Genomic DNA, 21613 nt, shown 5'->3' with positions numbered 1-21613 from the left:
AAAGAGAGGTTGAACAGGCTAGTAATACGGGGTGCGGCGGATCATTTTAGAAAAAGGGTCCAGATTGTCCGGTCCAGCTGATTTGCAGCTCTTTCAGAACATCAGCTATCTGGATTTGGGTGAAGGAGAAATGGGGGAGGCTTGGGCAAGTTGCTGTGGGAGGGGGTGCAGAGCTGTTGACCGGGGTAGGGGTAGCCAGGTGGAAAGCATGGCCAGCCGTAGAAAAATGCTTATTAAAATTCTCAATTATCGTAGATTTATCCGTGGTGACAGTGTTTCTTAGCCTCAGTGCAGTGGGCAGCTGAGAGGAGGTGCTCTTATTCTCCATGGACTTTAGTATCCCAGAACTTTTTGGAGTTTGTACTACAGGATGCAAATTTCTGTTTGAAAAGGTAGCCTTAGCTTTCCTAACTGCCTGTGTATATTGGTTCTAACTTCCCTGAAAAGTTGCATATTGCGGGGACTATTCGATGCTAATGCAGTATGTCACATGATGTTTTTGTGCTGGTCAAGGTCACTCAGGTCTGGAGTGAACCAAGGGCTATATCTATTTTCACTTCTACTTTTAAAGAATCACCAGGCATCCTCTACTGACCGGATTAGGTCGATTAGAAAGGCGGAGCGTTTGACAGTGATGGGTGGTCTTTTAACCGCGGACCCATTACGGACGCAGGCAATGAGGCAGTGATCGCTGAGGGTCTATTAACAAGCAGCAACAGTGAGAGGCTCATTTCTGGAAAGGTAGATTTTTAAAAGTAGAAGCTCGAACTGCTTGGGCACAGACCTGGATAGCATGATAGAACTCTGCAGTCGATTGCAACTCCACCCCCTTTGGCAGAATATGTTGTAGTTGGAAATGTCAGAATTTTTGGTGGCCCTCCTAAGCCAGGATTCAGACACGGCTAGGACATCAGGGTTGGTGGAGTTTGCGAAAGCCGTTTTATTCACTAACTTGGAGGATGAAAGGTGACTATAGAGGAGGGGAGGACACTTCCATTCACCTACTAACAAATTGACATCTTATCAGTTTAGTGGCTTTTTCACATTTGGGAAAAAGTCCGTTGGAAGACTGTCCTTCCCGCCTCGATAGCCGCCTGTTGGTGAGGAAGCACAAGTGTATCCTACCTCGGAAGAGTTTTGATATCTGCCAGTCCCCCTTTGAATCAGATAATGTATTGTTAGAGGAGGAAAGAATGCACACATTTAAAAACTATATGCTACTTATCCTTTTATCTATAAAATGTCTTGCACAACTTATCACTTTACACATTTTGGGATCCACTTCTGTAAACAATTTGCTGTGCAAATTGGCGTGCGAGTGGAGAAGCTACTCATTTCATAGAAGCACATTTTTCCAGATGCCTCTCCTCGATTACTTGACTTAAAAAAAAATTTAAAAAGAGGCGTGCAAGGATGGAAGTGAGGACGCAGGAGATAAGCAAACCTAATTGAGAAAAGGCCCGGGTCACAGAAGGTGGAGGATGGATTTTTACCAAATGAGAAAATGCCAAAGACTACCTTGGTAGTTACAAAACTGTTTCAAAATGGGTGCATGTTGCAGGTCATGCAATCATGCTGCAACATGTCAGGAACCACATTATGGGTTATGCTGTAACAGGAACAAACTGCTGTTTACACAAATTTATTTGAGTCATTTACCAAAGCTATTTATAATGACATTCTGTAATGGAGGCTGAAGGGGGGTAAAGTTGAAAAGATACAGTACTAATACATTCAAAGTAAACACACGTGTACATTTTATTTTTAAGTCTCCTCTCGATAGTGCCAGTACATGCAGAGGCGCAACATACAGTAGAAACCAGCCTGCACTAGATCCAAAGTGCTTTATTGTTAGTCCCTTCCCCCTACTCCCTTAGCACACGGACTGATCCAGCTGTAATACAGCTGTATTTGATAGAGTGAAATTGAGGACTATTTTTCCGAGTAGTATTCACAATCTTAAGTTCCTCATACCCTGTGCTCGGGGCAGGCCTTGAGCGCCAGAGGAGAGATTGAGGATGAATCTTAAGCCTTTTCCTCAATTCCTCAAAACAGAGTGAAACCCTCTGATTTGTTTTATTAAGGAGGCAGAGAGCAGACACAAGGAAAAGACTTGAGATTCTTCCATAGGTTGCATCAGGACTCATCATCAGGAGTCGTACAGTATCACTCATCCACATACTGTACATGTCACAGGTGTAAGACACTTGTCCTCAGCATCTCCATTAAGTCAGTCATTACCAGTACAACAAATACTCTTAACATTCAGAGCACAATAACACTGGCAGGTCAAACGGATGAGCTCTGCAGTCTCTCTGGCATCTGTTGGTTCCCCGGTGTAGTGTCATGGCACAACTGGTGCACTTCCTCTACTAGTGATTGACAGGCAGGTGAGGGGGTGATAAGGGTTGGGGCTAGGCTGTGCTAGTCCTCTATGGATCGGATGTATCTCTCATAAGCCTTCTCATCCATCAGAGCATCTAGCTCCTTAGGGTTGGCAATGGTCATCTTCATCAGCCAACCTGTCCCAGCAGGGGTTACATGTCAGAGGTTAGCCTAGACATCGGCCCTGTTTGAATATTCTTTCTTTCCTTAAAATAGTCACTGATGTGTGTGTGCACGTGTAGACTAGAGTATGCATGCATGACTGCAGGTGTAGAGTGTGTATGTATGCTCACCGTCTTTGTAGCAGGACTTGTTGACAAGGCCGGGGTTGTCTGCAAGGAGTGTGTTGACCTCTGTGACTTCCCCGGTTAGAGGAGAGTACAACTCACTAGCTGCCTTCACACTCTCCAATGCTCCAAACTCATCTAAAAAATGACAGCGATGGGTCAGGTCATGAACAGGTCTTGGGGAAGGGTGACTAGTATAACCCTAGAGGACCAGCAGTTGCGTTACCCTCCTCACAAGTCTGTATGGTAGTAATTGCTCCTTACCAGTCTGCGCCAGCTGCGTGCCAACTTCTGGTAGTCCACAGTACACCACATCTCCTAGAGCCTCCTGCATGACAGATTTAGATAATGAGAAATTAACCAAATGTGTCACTTCATGATCTGTGTCACTTCATGTTCCGTGTGCCACAACACACGCTAACATTGGGTAGTTAAGTCCACAGTTCCCAATGCGGCTCATACGAACCAGTGGGAGCATAGGCTCGTGAGAACAACTCACCTGAGCAAATTTGCTGATTCCAACCGTTCCTACCTCTCCCTCTACTCGTATCCATTCGTGTTTGTCTGTGAATTTAAGAGCTGCGGAATTCAGGAGAAAAGTACAATTAGTTCGAGTACACAAACGTAGACACAAACCGAAAAACAGTTATAGCTACACGCTTAACTAGCTACGTTACGGTCGTGCTATGCGTTCTTGGTATGAACCACCTGCGTTACGAGGTCCACAAGCCAAGTAACGTTACCTGATGAGAGTCGGGTGGTAGTGGACAAAGTCCGTAGTAAGTATGCCCTGGATACCAGCCCAGAGGGAGGTAGCTGTGCCAAACGGTAGAGCAAGGCAGAGGTAAAGTTGGAAGACAAGCAACGTTGCATCACACATGTAGCCATTGTCGTCGCGTTTTGACGACTGCAGTGACTGTCGCCTTTTTTAGACGTCATCATCTCAGACGCCACTAGGGGCGCGTTCAGCAGGCACAACGTAATGAAACGTTAGAGTTACAAATAGCCTTGTGGCATGTTTTATGTAAAACAAACATGCATTTTTGACATGTGGAATACAGATAGGCATACATCCAGAGAATAACATATTCATATATTTTTTTCAATATGGACAATGGGAATAGAAAATACAAAGTTGTTGATTCGAATAGAGAGGCTTCAGGCTACCAAATAAAATGTTATTGGTCACATACAAATATTGTAGCGTAATTAGGTGATAGTGGGGTAAGCCAAGCCAATTTTTACATTCAGCATCACTCCATCAAGGGAAATATAGTATTCTTACTAACAAAGATATCTATATATATTTAACAATGTTGTGTATCCCTGAAAATAATCAAAATCCATGTAAACAACAGATTTGAAAACATAGCTTGTCCCAAAAAAAGTGGTCTCTTGGCACAACTTGCCCCGGGTATAGGGTACGTTTAGCCCTTATCGTGACTCTCAGTTCCATTATACTAACTACCACAGCATGAGTCATAATACCCATAAAACCTAGTGGTCAAACAGTAAAATGGTTCCAATTGTTTTTCCCATAGGGGATTTTGGATGAAGGCTTACCCTGGTGTGACTTTTTGATAACTGTGTAAATCTCTCTAGGACAAGGTGACTTTTATCAATATATTATTTGCTGGTATTTAACACCCCCCCAAATGAAAGACTAATTAGCTGCTAATGCGGCTATCACAAAGAGCTACAAATGCCATGATGATCTGGACGAGACTGCCGAATCGAGGCAAAGGTAAGAATCTCTGTATTAACTAACTAAATGTAGTAGTGAATAAATTGGCTACATTTCTTTAAATGGACAATTGTGTAAACTTTCTTGTGCAAGTTTATATGGACACAATACCTGTTAACAAACGTGTCAGCTAGAAATGACTTGCAGGAGCTTGCAGGGATTTGTAGTTTTGGATGTGTACTTTGATGCTAATTAGCATTTTCAAGTCTAAGAGTGAATAGAACCAAGTATATTGATGAAAGTCACCTTGTCCGATAGAGACTTCTATGGTTATAAAAAAGTCATGCCAGGGTAAGCCTACATGAAACACAGCCCTTATTTTTAGTGTTTCTAAAATCCCCTATGGAAAAATGAATGGTGGAAAAACAATTGGAACCATTTCCTTGTTTGACTGCTAGGTTTTATGGGTATTATCATACCTCCACTGTGGGGATCTACTAGACATACAATGTTAGTCATTGGATGAAGACATCTACTATAGGGGGGAGTTTTGTTCGAGATCCCTGACGCTCTGTATGAATATTAACATGTATCGCTTGCAGTGCAGTTTTGGAAGCACCTTATCTTACATATCAGCATTAAAGAAAATAAGGTTAAATTGATACACACCTTGATAGGGTTAGTGTTTCAAAACAGTCATATCTCCATGTTACAGTGCTTGTTCATGGAAAACAGACGACCACCTGTGCTAATTACTTAACTAGCTTGCTCTGAACACCTGTGTGTAAGCGTAACTTGGGAAGTGTAGTTTCCTTAGATGGAGGCACCCATAGTTGAATGGGTCTGTGCAAAAACTGCTACAGTAAGGGTATCTTTTTTTATTTTAATTATTATTTCTCCGGATGAAAGATATGGGCCATATGTTTCAAAAGCTGCATCGCAAGCAATGATTATTTATGTTTCTAAACGTTAAAACACAGCGTCGGGATTGTAGTTCACATGAGGCAGTCGTGGGCGACGCTAACAGCTAAGACCTGTAGCGAGAAAGCAGAATGCCGCATAGGGTTTTCAAGAACTACAGGGTAAGTTAAGCCGCCTACACAGTTCTGTACTGAATTAAATATTACCACTACCTTTTTAAAACCATGGCTATCTTTATTTCCCAAACACTATATATATTTTTTGTCTTTTAATAATTGTAAGCATCTTTTAACACCGGTGTGACAGGTTTAACACCTAACAAAACACCTTTAAAAAAAACAACAACACTTTTAACATAGGCCAGGCCCTGATGTTACCTCATATCCCAGCCATAATGCCTTGTGTTACCCCTGGGAAGAAAACACTTCAATTTGCTCAATTTGCCATTGGCTCAACTTACCCAACTTACACTTGGACTATATTAGCCCAAACAGCTATAAGGATGCACTTTCATGCTAGGTTTAGGGCCTCATATTGAAGCTAATAGAGACTGAGGAAATGATGACCTCTTCCTAAATATTTGGTCAAATGATTAATTTTGTTTATGGTTTCCTAAATGTACCCTTTTGGCTCAATTTACCCCACTCTCCCCTACAGGGCATACAGAAAGAGAGTATACGAGAGAGAGAGAGACTGTAAGTGAGTATTGAAGAGGCTTTTTAGGTCCAATCCCTCAGTAATTGTCACAAGCAGTCATCTGCAGATGATGTTCCTGAGAGCGTCCCTAGCAACCCAGTCACCCTCCGCTCAGTCAATGGGTTCAGAGCAGCACAGAGTTTAGTTTAGCTAACCTGCCTACACAAAGCTGTCAGAGACTGGTAACACACACTCCCCTCACCATGGCGATACTGGGAAGGGAAAGTGTGTCATCTCGCCACCCCCAACCGTTCCCTCCGCCCCCTCTATCACTCCACTCTCACTCCCTCTCTCCTCCCTCCACTCCACCTAGTTGCCCCCTCCTGCTTTAATTCCTCCAATCCTCTTTGTAGGACTGACGTCTGCTACAGTCACAAACAGAGCTAAGACAAGAGAGGAGAGTGGAGGAAAAAGAGTCTGGTAGTCTCAGAAACAAACTGCTCTCTGTCTCTCACACTTTCACTAGCTCAGCTCCCAGGGCTCTCCAGGACTCAGGGGGGGTGCTCTACCCTCACAGCATCCTCTCCTCGCTCCTTGTTGGGGCTCACCTCAATGCCTGAGGCCGGGGAACATCCAGGGGACATCTAGGTGACACTCACTCAGCCTCACCCAGGACCTGGGACTTCAGCTCGGCTCTCTAAAACAGGGTCCTCCTCAAAGGCCTTCTGAGCCTGCAACGTGACCCACCCTTCTTCTGTCTGACTGAGAGAGAGAGGGAACTGTCATTCTATGTCAGGCCTCAACTCCCATGCACTGTATCTGCAGAGAAGCTAGAAGACAGGAGAATACCCTAAAGACAGAGACCGGATGATTTCAATTTGTCCTACTGATATCGTCATAAGAGATAAGACACAGCAGTGAGAGTGTGTGTCTGTGTATTTCTTATAACGAGTGTGACACCGACCACTCTGTGTCAGCTGTGTGTTAGAGAAAGAACACACACTGGGGAAGACTTTTCTTGTGGCATTTGATGTGCAGATGTGTGTGACATGTCAGGTGTGTGACTCATTGTAGTTGTCAGGCATTGAATGTGCATTTGAGACGTGAGTGTGGCCTTAAGTGTGCGAGAGGCTTCGGTTTCCTCTGGATTTCTCTGGGATGGAGGGTCAAGGCTACGACCGGTTTGGTGAAGGTGAGCGTGACACCTACCAGATCGACTACCGCCGTATCGTTGGCGATACCGAGCCCGCTAGGCCGCGTCTCTTGCCCCTCGAAGGGGAACACACACACCCCAACGCCAACACCCATGGAGCCTACACACACACCAACCCTCACGGCCACGAGACGGCCGCGCAGAGATACAGCGCCACACGCATCCAAGCCGGATATGAACCTGAGAGGTGAGTCAGACACACACACACACACACACACACACACACACACACACACACACACACACACACACACAGGTGAGAAACAAAACCGCTATACTGTGCCAGTCATAATCAGCTAACCTTCAATTGCCCTAACAATCAGGAACGAAGCCCTTACAGGGTCCCAGAAGCCACTAGTCTAGTGAATTACTGGCTTTCATCCACATGAACTACAGTAACTGCCAAAATATTAGTCAAGGTTTTTTCATTGAGGTGGTCAGTGAGCTTTATAAATCCCAGTTAGCTGCTACCCAAGAGACAGTGATGTAACTAAAGCTTCTTACCTGCTGCATGACCATCACACAGACTGAGTTTCCATTGACAGGGTTAAAGAGTCTGTAGGATGGCCAACACATCCAGACTACAGAGCCAACGTATTTATGTAATCAAGAGGTAAACAACCACACTGAAGGTAAACTTGTGATGTTGTCCTACATCCATCCATAATCATAAGGTGTTGAAGAAAGACCACTACATTCAGTGTATTCCCTTGTAATCACGAAAAACAATAAACGGTAGGTCACAGCCAGCTCTCCACATCAGTGATGTGGTTAAAAGAAAAATAGGTGGGTAAACTCTTGACAGCTTGTCGCAGTGAAAAAAGTAACGCTCCCTATACTTTCAATGCATTTTTACGCAAAGGTGGATAAACTGTTGAGCAACAACAACAAAAAATTTAGTTTACTTACGATCATGTATTCTACCCAGGCGCTCTTTGAATTTTCACAAACAGTCAAGAAGATGAAACATGGAGATACGGTATTATGGGGGATTACATCATTAAATATGTCTGTGTTTAATCTGCAGGGTGAAAACTACAAATCCTGCATTAGATTCTAGAAGCTCTTCGCCTCCATTATGGTCAACAGGTTTATGCCTATGGACAGTATATGGGAGAAAGGAAAGAATGAAAGTGTGTGTGTGTGTGTTTCAGCATGGCTGACTATCTGATCAGTGGAGGGACAGGGTACGTGCCTGAAGATGGACTCACGGCTCAGCAGCTCTTCTCTATCGGGGACGGACTCACATACAAGTAATATTTTGTATACATTCTACCAGAGTTAGAGAGCAGCATTTCCAATGATATTGATTGAAATTGCTATAATTGTGCAATTTTAAGTTATGAAAGAGGGAGTCAATGAAGAGGCCTTCAGCCTGTAGCCACACCCTCAACAGGTGCGTGGTGCTATCTATGACAGCGGTGCTGAAACCACGTTGTTGGTGAGTGCTGCTCGCTGTGCTGTCCATGTTGCTGATTGCTGAATTATTTACTTATGTGGCAACTACAGAAGTATAACAGATGTGCTCACAGTTCCCGATAACTCAGAGAGCTCTGAAACGCATGTATAAGACCCTGCCGCCAGGTTGACTGTTGTGGTCATATAATTTGGCAAAATTCAGAGCCAGACATCATGTTGCTGCCCCGAGAGTAAAAACAAACACTCACTGACTGCTGAGATGATATGGTGAGACCAGACCAGTAGAATAAGGATCATTATGCATCCTTACTTTAAAATTAGAATGAGCACAATAGTGTTATCAGCCCTAATGGAGGTTTACACAGAGAGACAATCAAATCGTCACATCCAGTACAGTGGGAGTATTATAAAGAGGCTTTATCTCCAATACACACTGTGTGAGGGTGTTTGTGTGATATGCAGAGTGGTTAAGGGTGTAGGGATGTGATGCTGTGCTGGATAGGGGTTAGGGTTCAGACAGAGGACTGGTGATGGGAGGCAAGGAGTGAGGAGAGTTCACCAATCAGTTTTCTCACTGTTTGGCAAAAGGACTTCTGTCTGACCGTACAATGTTTTCTCTCTCTCCCCTCCCTCTCTTTCTACAGTGATTTCCTCATTCTTCCTGGTTTCATAGACTTTAACTCTGATGACGTGGTGAGTTTGTTTGACCTTTTCATTGCTAATAACAACAAAGCAATATACAATATTATAGCCGTGCTACAGCTTTAGTCAACTCCATTGCTGTTGTCTGGAACATACAAATACATATGATATAATAACCAGACGTACATAGAAGTCGTGTGCGTGCAGCAACTTCTCTCATGTGGTCTTCTGTCTCTCTGAGGACTGGAGGTTGCTGAGTGTTTCTCTCAGTTGAATAACGTGTACACACACACACACACACACACACACACACACACACACACACACACACACACTTGAGATCTCAAAGGGATTCTCCGCTTCTGTGCCTGTGCAAACATGCCCAGGGCAAAACACACACACACTGTGGATAGATGGCAGCATCCGTGCAAAACTGAAAGAGCGAACCAACCCATTTTACCACGTTAAGGTAACTGGGAACATGGACGAGTACAAACATCCCAGCTATTCCCTCAGTAAGGAAATCAAACAGACAAAATGTCAGTACAGAGGTAAAGTAGAGTTGCAATTCTATTTTGTAGAGACTCCAGACAATCACGGATTATAAAGGGAAAACAAGCCACGTCACGGACCCCGATAACCTGTCCGGGAGCAAGGCAAACACAATCAAGGATAACACAGTGCCGTCGCTCACGACGACTGTAAGCTCTCGTTCGCGGTGGCCGACGTGATTTAGACATTTAAGTGTGTTAACCCTCACAAGGCTGCCTGCCCAGACAGCATCACTAGCCGTGACCTTAGAGCATGTGCAGATCAGCTGGCTGGAGTGTTTACGGACCTGTTTAATCTCTCCCTATCCCAGTCTGTTGTCCCCACTTGCTTCAAGATGTCCAAATTGTTTCTGCATACTGCCTCAACAGATCCGCTGATGATGCAATCACCATCGCACTTCACACTGCCCTTCCCAATCAGGACAAGAGGAATACCTATGTAAGAATGCTTCTCATTGACTACAGCTCAGCCTTCAACACCATAGGGCCCTTTTAGCTCATCATTAAGCTCGGGGCCCTGGGTCAGAAACCCCACCCTGTGCAACTGGGTTCTGGACTTCCTGACAGGCCGACCCCGAGTGGTGATGGTAGGCAACAACACGTCTGCTACACAGATCCTCAACACGAGGGCCCCAAAAGAGTGGGTGCTCAGCCCCCTACTGTACTCCCTGTCTACCCATGACCGCGTGGCCACGGCCGTCTCCAACTCAGTCATCAAGTTTGCAGACGACACAACAGTAGTAGCCTGATTACAGCCTACAGGGAGGAGGTGAGGACCCTGGTGGAGTGGTGCAAGGAAATAACCTCTCCCTCAACTTCAACAAAATGAACAAACTGATCTTGGATTTCAGGAGACCACAGAGGGAGCACACCCCCATCCACATCGACAGGGCCGCAGTGGAAAGGGTGAAAAGATTGAAGTTCCTTGGCGTGCACATAACTGACAACCTGAAATGATCCATCCACACTAACAGTGTGTTGAAAAAGGTGCAACAGTTCCTTTTCAACCTCAGGAAGCTGAAGAAATTAGTCTTGGCCTCTAAGACCCTCACAAACTTCTAGATGCACCACTGAGAGCATCCTGTCAGACTGTATCACCGTGTGGTACGGCAACTGCACCGTCCGCAACCGCATGGCTCTCCAGACCGTGATGCGGTCAGCCCAACGGTACACTGCCTGCCCTCTAGGACAGGTATTCCCCAGGGGTATGCACAATGCCGTCGGGGTGATTCACTTTTTTTTTTAAAGTTTTTTTTCTTTTTCTCACCTGAGTAGCCTCGTTTCACTGCCAAAAATAAAATGAAACCCTCTAGTGTTCAGCGAAATAACAAAGACAATGCCAAATACAGGTAGCCTAGTCAAATAATTAACATCCAATCACATTAACCGTTACTCTCTCATGGGGATTCCACTAACGGTTCATATGTAGCCAAACGTAGCTGCTGCTCATTCCGTTCACTCGAAAAATTATAAATGGTTTAAAAAAGTAAGGCCCGCGTCCATAGAGACACATACCAGCTCTACTGGTAGTACTGCTACTACCAGCAGTACTACACCTGCACTTGTCGACAACACAAGCTGTTCTGCTTCCACGAGCATATCCAATGCTAGCATCAGTAATTCTACATTTGTTGTTAGCCCAGCTAGCATGGACACTGGCTCAGATTCACAACTGTCAAAGAGCTACTGCCCCCTTACCCGGGAAAGCACTGAACAACAGACAGACATTGGACCATCGAAGAGGCGCAAATATGATGAGAACTACATTGATTTGGGGTTCACTTATATTGGGAGTAGTGCCTTTCCTCAGCCACAGTGTGTTATATGTGCAAAAGTATCTCATAACTCGATGAAACCTTCACTCTTGCACAGACTTATTGAAACAAAACATGCCAATTTCAAAAACAAGCCGTGGGAGATTTTGAGCGAGAATTAAGAATTTGAGTAGTAAGACATGAATAAAAGCAACAGATACCATTAATAAGAAAGGGCTAGAAGCATTTTATATGGTGAGCTACCGAGTGGCTAGGACAGGCAAGCCCCATACTACTGTGGAGGACTTAATTCTTCCTGCTGCCACGGATATGGCTGGGACAATGCTGGGGGAAAGGCCCCAAAAAAATACAGACAATTCCTTCATCAAACAACACTGTTTCATAACGCATCAGTGACATGGCAGGAGATGTTTTGAAAAACAATTACTGCTTTGCATACAAGCCAGTGAAATCTATGCGTTACAGCTGGATGAGTCAACAGACGTGGCGGGCCTGGCACAGCTCCTGGTATATGTTCGTTACATTTATGGGGGGTCAATTAAGGAAGACATTTATGGGGGGTCAATTAAGAGGATATTTTTTTAAGTACTGGACAGCTTTGTGACATTAATTGAACTTTGGTAGTCAAGATGTGTTGGTATCTGTACTGATGGCGCAAAAGCCATGACCGGGAGACATAGTGGAGTGGTAACGAGCGTGCAAGCAGTTGCTCTCGACGCCACTGCAGCATCCACCGAGAGGCTCTTGCTGCCAAAGGAATGCCTGACAGCTTGAAAGATGTTTTGGACACTACAGTGAAAATGGTTAACTTTGTTAATTAAAGCAAGGCCCCTGAACTCTCATATATTTTCTGCACTATGCAATGATATGGGCAGCGATCATGTAACGCTTTTACAACATACAGAAGTGCGCTGGTTATCAAGGGGCAAAGTATTGACACATTTTTTTTTTTAATTGAGAAATGAGCTTCAAGTTCTTTACTGACCATCATTTTCGCTTCTCTGACCCCATGCATGATAACAAGTTTCTCACACAACTGGCCATCTGGGTGATGTTTTTTCTCAAATGAATCATCTGAATCTAGGATTACAGGGACTCTCCGCAACTATATTCAATATGCTACTCAATGTGCAATGATTAAGAAGTTGGAGCTCTTCTCTGTCTGTATTAACAAGGACAACACACAGGTCTTTCCATCATTGTATGATTTTTTTTTGTGTGCAAATGAACTCAAGCTTACGGACAATGTCATGTGATATAGTGAAGCACCTGAGTGAGTTTGGTGCGCAATTTACGCAGGTACTTTCCCTAAACGGATGACACAAACCACTGGATTTGTTTTACCTTTCATGCCCTGCCTCCAGTCCACTTACCGATATCTGAATGCGAGCCTCATTGAAATTGCAACAAGCGGTTCTATGAAAATTGAATTTAGTCACAAGGCACTGACAGATTTCTGGATTGGGCTGTGCTCAGAGTATCCTGCCTTGGCAAATCGCGCTGTTAAGACACTGATGCCCTTTGGAACCACATACCTATGTGAGAGTGGATTCTCTGCCCTCACTAGCATGAAAAACTAAATACAGGCACAGACTGTGTGTGGAAAATGATATAATACTGAGACTCTTTCCAATACAACCCAACATTGCAGAGTTATGTGCATCCTTTCAAGCACAACTTTCTCATTAACCTGTGATGAGTTATTCACAATTTTCGATTAACAAATAAAGTTTTATATGTAAGATGGCTAAATAAAGAGCAAAATCATTGATTATTATTATTTGTGCCCTGGTCCTATAAGAGCTCTTTGTCACTTCCCACGAGCCGGTTTGTGACAAACTCATTGTCATATTTAATAAATGTGTAGTATGTGTGTGTGGCAGGCTTACAATGATGGCAAAAATCAACATTTGAGAGTGCACTGGTCCTAGTGCTAGAGGGGGTACGCAGCTGGAGGTTAAAGGTTTGAAGGGGTACCGGACTATAAAAAGTTTGGGAACCACTGCTTTAGGACATCTACAGCACCCGGTGTCACAGGAAGGCCAAGAAGATCAAGTACCTCAGCCACCAGAGCCACGGCATGTTCACCCCGCTACCATCTAGAAGGCAGAGACGGTACATGTGCATCAAAGCTGGGACAGAGAGACTGAAAAACAGTTTCTATCTCCAGGACACTGTTAAATAGTCACCACTAGCTGGCCTCTGCCCAGTCACTTTTTAATAAGATTTACATACTGTTTTACCCACTTCATATGTATATACTGTATTCTAATGAAGGCTCAATCTATATAACTACTGCTGTACACACCTTTTCTATTCATATACTGTCCATACTGTTTATACACACCATCATATGCGTATATACTTACATTCCGGACTCTGACATTGCTCGTTCTAATATTTCTACATATCTTAAATCCTTTATTTATTTTGGAGGGGATTTGCGTGTATTGTTTTGTACTGCTCTGTTGGAGCTAGGAACATAAGAATGTTCTCTACACTTGTAATAACATCTGCAAAATATGTGTTCTCGACCAATAGAATTTGATTTGAACAACACTGATGAGAACAGCAACACCAGTCCCTCATGGCTGCGAGTCAGATTCATGTCCTGTGTAATTGCTTTAGTAGGCTACAGGTGCTGGTGTTTTTAGCTTGTTTGTTCTTTACTGCCAGAAGGGTATATCCCCTGTGGTACTTGACTGTATAATCAGGATTTAACAGGGACAGCCCATGTCCATGGTGCCACCTAATGGCAATGAGGTATTGCATGTTCTGATTGGTCTTGCCTCAGTCACAGATATTTGGTTGACAGGGTGCTATTATTTTTGTAGTTACGTTTTTTTCCATCCCTGTAATGTGATATTAGTGAGACGTTGTCTACTTCCTGTTCCCAGGACCTGACTTCAGCTCTGACCAGGAAGATCACCCTGAAGACTCCTCTAATCTCGTCTCCCATGGATACAGTCACTGAGTCCTCCATGGCCATCGCTATGGCTGTGAGTATAGAGCCACTCCTCACCTTCTCACCCAGCCAAAACCAATAAGACAAGGCCACAAATCTGTCACAACACTTCATATACTAGTGGTATTTTTGGTTGTGGGTTTTTATGTATTGCGCCCCCCAAAAATGTGTGATAATACCTGGACTCTGGTATATTGAAGTCTCATTGGGCAAACATCTTGTTTGGCTAACCCTGATTGGTCAGTTCACTGTGTGTCGTAGCTCATGGGCGGGATCGGGATCATGCACCATAACTGTACTCCAGAGTTCCAAGCCAACGAGGTCCGCTTGGTCAAGGTAAGATGGAGGCTAGCGGTTGGACAACCTACAGATATATATTGATTTACAAATATATTGATATACCACTACATCAACAGTATAAAGTCTCATGTCAAATGACATTGTGACAATGTAACAGTATGTGAATACACTCAAACCTCCTGGTACATTTGCTGAATAATGTTTCTTACATTATTTATTTGTGGTCAGAAATTTGAGCAGGGTTTCATCACAGACCCGGTGGTAATGAGTCCTCACCACACGGTGGGAGACGTGTTCAAAGCCAAGATCCGCCACGGCTTCTCTGGCATCCCCGTCACAGAGACGGGAAAGATGGGAAGCAAGCTGGTGGGTATCGTCACCTCCCGAGACATCGACTTCCTTTCCGAGAAAGACCATGACAAACCCCTGGAAGAGGTGTGTGTTTGTGCTTGACATGTTTGAATGACATGTTTGTTTGGACATACAGTCATTACAATTGTCAACACATATATTGTTAACTGGGTGACTTGTCATATTGAATACTATTCCTGTGAGGTTTACATGTATGGTTGATTCTTGCAGGCCATGACAAAGAGGGAAGATTTAGTGGTTGCACCAGCTGGTGTAACACTGAAAGAAGCCAACGATATCCTGCAGCGCAGCAAGAAAGGTACCATATGGTAGTAACACAATGTTCTGTAGAGACTCTTTACTCAGACAGGACATGATCAAATATCTATCTCTGTTTGGTAAATGAAAGAATTTTTAGAGTTCTCCTTTTGTGTCCTCTGTCTCTCTTAGGTAAGCTGCCCATAGTGAATGACAGTGATGAGCTGGTGGCCATCATAGCGAGGACAGACCTGAAGAAGAACAGAGACTACCCTCTGGCCTCTAAAGACTCCAGGAAGCAGCTGTTGTGTGGAGCTGCCATTGGAACCAGAGAGGAGGACAAGTACAGACTGGACCTGCTAATGCAGGCTGGTGTCGACATGGTGGTGCTGGTGGGTCTGGGGAAGGAGTTGGGTTATTATATTGTATTTTTGCGTTCCACTTCTCTCTAACCCATGTCTGTTTACCATGTAGGACTCCTCCCAGGGGAACTCTGTCTATCAGATCAACATGATCAACTACATCAAACAGAAATACCCTGAACTACAGGTGGTGGGAGGAAACGGTGAGTCTGCTCTCCTCTACCTTCTCTAGCAATGCCTCTCATGTTAATCTCTTGCATTTTCACTCTCTGTCTCTCTCTCTCTCTTTCTCCCCATCCTCTATTTTCATTCTCTGTAGTGGTGACTGCAGCACAGGCTAAGAATCTGATAGATGCAGGTGTGGATGCTCTGAGGGTGGGGATGGGCTGTGGCTCCATCTGCATCACCCAGGAAGGTACAGAGAGACAGAGCAGAATAGCAAATGGGGAGGGAGAAGGAGAGGGAGGGAGGAGAGAAGTTTGACTGTTTAGTTAAAAATACAAACTATTTGTGAATTGCTGACATGTTGCTTTGTGCTGTGTGCCAGTGATGGCATGTGGGCGTCCCCAGGGTACATCAGTGTACAAGGTGGCAGAGTATGCCAGGCGTTTCGGTGTGCCTGTCATCGCAGACGGAGGCATCCAGACCGTTGGACACGTGGTCAAAGCTCTCGCTCTCGGGGCATCCACAGGTGTGTGTGTGTGTGTGTGTGTGTGTGTGTGTGTGTGTGTGTGTAACCCACCCAGCATATTTAACATTTTTCCATAAACAGGAAAATCCACATCATAGGCTACTATTGATGGTCAGACTTTTACCTCCTTTCACTTCTGACACCTGACCTCTGTGCCCTCAGTTATGATGGGGTCATTGCTCGCGGCTACCACGGAGGCCCCGGGGGAGTATTTCTTCTCGGACGGCGTGCGACTAAAGAAGTATCGCGGGATGGGATCCCTTGACGCCATGGAGAAGAACAGCAGCAGCCAGAAACGCTACTTCAGGTCGAGAGAGGGAGACAGATTGTTTTGTTTATTTTCAGTAATAGGGCTAAGGAGAGAGATGTGTGTAACTCCACAGTGAGGGGGATGTGTGTGTCTCGACAGTGAGGGGGACAAGGTGAAGGTGGCTCAGGGTGTGTCAGGGTCGGTCCAGGATAAAGGCTCCATCCATAAATTTGCCCCCTATCTCATTGCTGGCATACAACATGGCTGCCAAGACATCGGAGCCAAGAGCCTCTGCATACTGCGGTTTGTCTATGAACAGATGTTAGACTGTGTTATTGTATTCCACTTCTTTGATATGATCTGTGTGTCTCTGTTCCATTTTTTGCGATGTATTGTTGTATGTTATTCCAGGTCCATGATGTACTCTGGGGAGCTGAAGTTTGAGAAGAGGACCATGTCAGCTCAGGTTGAGGGGGGAGTACATGGGCTGCACTCGTAAGTCTGGTATCGCTTACACATCCTTTCCTCTGGAATTCCTTATAGATCTTGTGCTCTTCTCCTCTGTGATCGACTAACCTGTCCTTTTGTCTCATGTTCTGTCCGACGTGTCCTTTAACTTTAACTTTGCTCTGGGTGGTAGTGTGTGTGTGTGTGTGTGTGTGTTCTCACCAGTGGCGTCCGTATCTCCTTGACTACATGTTGTTTAGGAGTTGCTACTTAAACCGGGGATTGGCAGTCTTACCATACGAGGTCCATTGTGGGTGCAGGCTTTCGCTCCAGCCAAAGCAGTAACAGCAGATGCAAGTAATTACGTTTTGACTATGATTGGTTAATTTATTGTGCTAGAATTGTAACCGCTTTAGCTGGGGCCTAATCCTGCACCCACACTGGCCATTTGCGGATATACAGTGCATTCGGAAAGTATTCGAACCCCTTCCAGGTTTCCAAATTGTATCACATTACAGCCTTATTCTAAAATGTATTAAATAAAAAATGTTCCTCATCAATCTACACAAAATACCCCATAATGACAAAGTGAAAACAGGTTTTTAGACATTTTATTTTATACTTATGTAAATAAGTATTCAGACCCTTTGCTATGAGACTTGAAATTGAGCTCAGGTGCATCCTGTTTCCATTGATCGTTGAGATGTTTCTACAACTTGATTGGAGTCCACCTGTGGTAAATTCAATTGATTGGAGATGATTTGGAAATGTAAACACCTGTCTATATAAGGTCCCACAGTTGACAGTGCATGTCAGAGCAAAAACCAAGCCATGAGGTCGATGCAATTGTCCGTAGAGCTCATAGACAGGATTGTGTCGAGGCACAGATCTGGTGAAGGATACCAAAAATTGTATGCATCATTGAAGGTCCACAAGAACACAGTCGCCTCCATCATTCTTAAATGGAAGAATTTTGGAACCACCAAGACTCTTCCTAGAGCTGTCTGCCCGGTTGAATTTAACAATCAGGGGAGAAGGGCCTTGGTCAGGGAGGTGACCAAAAACCTGATGGTCACTCTGACAGAGCTCCAGAGTTCCTCTGTGGAGATGGTTGTCCTTCTGGAAATTTCTCCATCTCTGCAGCACTCCACCAATCAGGCCTTTATGATAGAGTGGCCAGACAGAAGCCATACCTCAGTAAACGGCACATGACAGCCCGCTTGGAGTTTGCCAAAAAAGCACCTAAAAACTCTGACCATGATAAACAAGATTCTCTGGACTGATGAAACCAAGATTAAACTCTTTGGCCTGAATGCCAAGCGTCACGTCTTGAGGAAACCTGGCAACATCCCTACGGTGAAGCATGGTGGTGGTTGCATCATGCTGTGTTTGTTAATTCAGTGGCAGGGAATGGGAGACTAGTCAGGATTGAGGGAAAGATGGAACGGAGCAAAGATGCTTGATGAAAATCTGTTCCAGAGCGCTAAGGACCTAAGACTAGGGTGAAGGTGCACCTTCCAATAGGACAACAACCCTAAGTACACAGCCAAGACAAAGCACGAGTGGCCCAGCCAGAGCCATCTCTGGAGAGACCTGGAAATAACTGTGCAGCGACGCTCGACATCCAACCTGATGGAGGTTGAGAGGATCTGTAGAGAAGAATGGGAGAAACTCCCCAAATACAGGTGTGCCACGCTTGTAGCGTCATTCCCAAGAAGACTCGAGGCTAATCGCTGCCAAAGGTGTTTCGACAAAGTACTGAGTAAAGCATCTGAATACTTATGTAAATGTGATATTTCCATTTTTTTTATATACATTTTAAAAAATTCTAAAAACCTGTTTTTGCTTTGTCATTATGGGGTATTGTGTATAGATTGTAGAATTTAATCAATTTTAGAGTAAGTCTGTAATGTGGAAAAAGTCAGGGTCTGAATACTTTCCCAATGCACTGTAATTGCCTACCCCTGAGTATAACAGTAGTACTGAAGGAAGTTAAGTCAAAATGTCTTCTCTCTTTCTCTTACTCATGCTCTCATCATAGATATTCTTTTGTGCCATGTAAGTACATTCTCCCTGTGCTCACAACCTTTCCTACTGCAATTTTCTCTTTATCTTTTTGTTTTCAGGAAGACTCAGGGTTAGAAGTACAGATAAGGATTTTTTAAAGCCCTAACAACTTGATAAAACCCTCAATCTAGTATATCTAGTCTAATATGAGTTTCAATGAGACTTGATTTGCATTCCTGATTGTTGTCTGTGTGTTGTCCTCCTGTAGTTATGAGAAGCGGCTATACTGAGGGAGGAGCGAGAAGAAGCACACGAGCAGCTCCCAGCGTACCCCCACTAGCAGCCACCAGGCACAACAGATACATGTGACCTACCTATGTGACCTACCTACAACCACTACTCAATTCAACCATCACATAACCTTTTGGCTATACATAAGACCGCTGACTCCTCTCTTCTCCTCCCACCCACTATCTCTCTATTTCTCTCTGTTGTGTAAGATGCTTTTGAGGGACCATTAAGTCACCTCTGACTTGATTGATGTTATGGCATAATCTATGGTCACATGTACCTGGGTCATAGCACAGAGCCATCAGGCTGTATAAGGTATATAGCGCATGTAGAACTGTGAATACTGTGAACTACTTTACGTACCCTGGAACTCTTTATACCAGTTTTGGTTGATCATGGTCCTATGTCTCAGATGTATTTGAATGTACAGTAGTGTTGATGACCATATGGAATAGCCTAGAGGTCTATTAGTGTGGCTCTACTGTAGAGAGGACCAAAGCCACGGTAGGCGTTAGCCTTCAATCAGGGATAACCACAGCGCCTTAAGACTGCACATGGAGTCTATACTGTGGATAGTGCTGGAATCTGTTTTTCATTGGATTCTCATCAGTTTGAAGAAAAAAAAAGAAAGAGAACCACCATTTTTTTCCGTGTGAAGTTCACTAAGATTTGGGATGTGTTTTCATTCATGTTATGTGTGTTTTCTGATGACAGGGTGATTGTACAGTGACTTTGGCCTAGTCTGTGGTGTTAATAATATGATACGATGGATTTGAGTGCATTCGGAAAGTATTCAGACCCCTTCACTTTCTCCACATTATGTTGCGTTTCAGCCTTATTCTAAAATTGATTAAATCGTTTTTTCTCCCTCATCAATCTACATGCAATAGCCCATAATGACAAAGCAAAAACATTTTTTGCGTGAAAATACAGTTGAAGTTGGAAGTTTACATGCAAATACATTTAAACTCAGTTTTTCACAATTCCTGATATTTAATCCTAGTAAAAATTTCCTGTCTTAGGTCAGTTAGGATCACCACCTTATTTTAAGTAAGTGAAATGTCAGAATGATAGTAGAGTGATTTATTTCAGCTTTTATTTCTTTCATCACATTCCCTGTGGGTCAGAAGTTTACATACACTCAATTAGTATTTGGTAGCATTGCCTTTAAATTGTTTAACTTGGGTCAAATGTTTCAGGTAGCCTTCCACAAGCTTTCCCCAATAAGTTGGGTGAATTTTGGCCCATTCCTCCTGAAAGAGCTGGTGTAACTGAGTCAGGTTTGTAGGCCTAATTGCTCGCACACACTTTTTCAGTTCTGCCCACAAATTTTCTATAGGATTGAGGTCGGGGCTTTGTGATGGCCACTCCGATACCTTGACTTTGTTGTCCTTAAGCCATTTTTCCACAACTTTGGAAGTATGCTTGGGGTCATTGTCCATTTTAAAGCGATCAAGCTTTAACTTCCTGACTGATGTCTTGAGATGATGCTTCAATATATCCACAATTTTCCTCACTCATGATGCCATCTATTTTGTGAAGTGCGCCAGTCCCTCCTGCAACAACATGAGGCTGCCACCCCCGTTCTTTACGGTTGGGAGGGTGTTCTTTGGCTTTCAAGCCTCCCCCTTTTTCCTCCAAACATAACGATGGTCATTATGGCCAAACAGTTCTATTTCTGTTTCATCAGACCAGAGGACATTTCTCCAAAAAGTACGATCTTTGTCCCCATGTGCAGTTGCAAACCGTATTCTGGCTTTTTTATGGCGGTTTTGGAGCAGTGGCTTCTTCTTTGCTGAGCTGCCTTTCAGGGTATGTCAATATAGGACTTGTTTTACTGTGGATATATATACTTTTGTACCTGTTTCCTCCAGCATCTTCACAAGGTCCTTTGCTGTTGTTCTGGAATTGATTTGCACTTTTCGCACCAAAGTACGTTCATCTCTAGGAGACAGAACACGTTTCTGTCCTGAGTGGTATGACGGCTGCGTGGTCCTATAGTGTTTATACTTGTGTACTATTATTTGTACAGTTGAACGTGGTACCTTCAGGCATTTGGGGAAAAAAATTCTGAGGTCTTGGCTGATTTCTTTTGATTTTCCCATGATGTCAAGCAAAGAGGCACTGAGTTTGAAGAAATGCCTTGAAATACATCCACAGGTACACCTCCAATTGACT

The 21613-nt window shown here is 44.0% G+C and overlaps 2 protein-coding genes across 3 annotated transcripts; one reads left to right on the top strand and one right to left on the bottom strand.

Moving 5' to 3' along the window:
* Positions 1-1733: 1733 nt before the first annotated feature.
* LOC112252449 (glycine cleavage system H protein, mitochondrial) lies at positions 1734-3593 on the bottom strand. Its single transcript, XM_024423675.2, has 5 exons — positions 3416-3593; positions 3172-3251; positions 2937-3000; positions 2679-2810; positions 1734-2522 (listed from the first exon to the last, which is right to left on the bottom strand). The coding sequence occupies exons 1-5, from the start codon at positions 3558-3560 to the stop codon at positions 2425-2427; spliced, it is 519 nt and encodes a 172-aa protein (XP_024279443.1). The 5' UTR covers positions 3561-3593; the 3' UTR covers positions 1734-2424.
* Positions 3594-4782: 1189 nt separating this feature from the next.
* On the top strand, positions 4783-20317 carry LOC112252448 (inosine-5'-monophosphate dehydrogenase 1b). 2 transcript variants are annotated; one of them, XM_024423673.2, is made up of 17 exons: positions 4783-5438; positions 5935-7313; positions 8281-8379; positions 9190-9238; positions 14411-14512; positions 14740-14814; positions 15007-15213; positions 15361-15448; positions 15580-15779; positions 15862-15952; positions 16069-16164; positions 16297-16440; positions 16603-16747; positions 16850-16993; positions 17102-17185; positions 17398-17494; positions 19413-20317. In XM_024423673.2, exons 2-16 carry the CDS (start codon positions 7072-7074, stop codon positions 17480-17482), a joined length of 1851 nt encoding a protein of 616 aa, XP_024279441.1. In that variant the 5' UTR covers positions 4783-5438; positions 5935-7071; the 3' UTR covers positions 17483-17494; positions 19413-20317. The 2 variants fall into 2 exon arrangements, with proteins under 2 accessions (XP_024279441.1, XP_024279442.1); XM_024423674.2 differs by lacking the exon at positions 17398-17494.
* Positions 20318-21613: the final 1296 nt, after the last annotated feature.

This window comes from Oncorhynchus tshawytscha, linkage group LG06, assembly GCF_018296145.1.
Source record: "Oncorhynchus tshawytscha isolate Ot180627B linkage group LG06, Otsh_v2.0, whole genome shotgun sequence".
NCBI classification, from domain to species: Eukaryota; Metazoa; Chordata; class Actinopteri; order Salmoniformes; family Salmonidae; genus Oncorhynchus; species Oncorhynchus tshawytscha.
Note: the sequence above shows the minus strand (reverse complement) of the source record. Positions and strands in the feature narration are given on the sequence as shown.

What these genes read in the sequence shown, in the direction of transcription:
- LOC112252449 (XM_024423675.2), bottom strand. Translation starts at nt 3,560, where the DNA reads ATGGCTACATGTGTGATGCAACGTTGCTTGTCTTCCAACTTTACCTCT. An exon ending in GAATCAGCAAATTTGCTCAG is followed by an intron (nt 3,001 to 3,171) that starts GTGAGTTGTTCT and finishes TCTGTCATGCAG; the next exon opens with GAGGCTCTAGGAGATGTGGT. An exon ending in CACGCAGCTGGCGCAGACTG is followed by an intron (nt 2,811 to 2,936) that starts GTAAGGAGCAAT and finishes GTCATTTTTTAG; the next exon opens with ATGAGTTTGGAGCATTGGAG.
- LOC112252448 (XM_024423673.2), top strand. Translation starts at nt 7,072, where the DNA reads ATGGAGGGTCAAGGCTACGACCGGTTTGGTGAAGGTGAGCGTGACACC. An exon ending in GCCGGATATGAACCTGAGAG is followed by an intron (nt 7,314 to 8,280) that starts GTGAGTCAGACA and finishes TGTGTGTTTCAG; the next exon opens with CATGGCTGACTATCTGATCA. An exon ending in CATCTGCATCACCCAGGAAG is followed by an intron (nt 16,165 to 16,296) that starts GTACAGAGAGAC and finishes GCTGTGTGCCAG; the next exon opens with TGATGGCATGTGGGCGTCCC.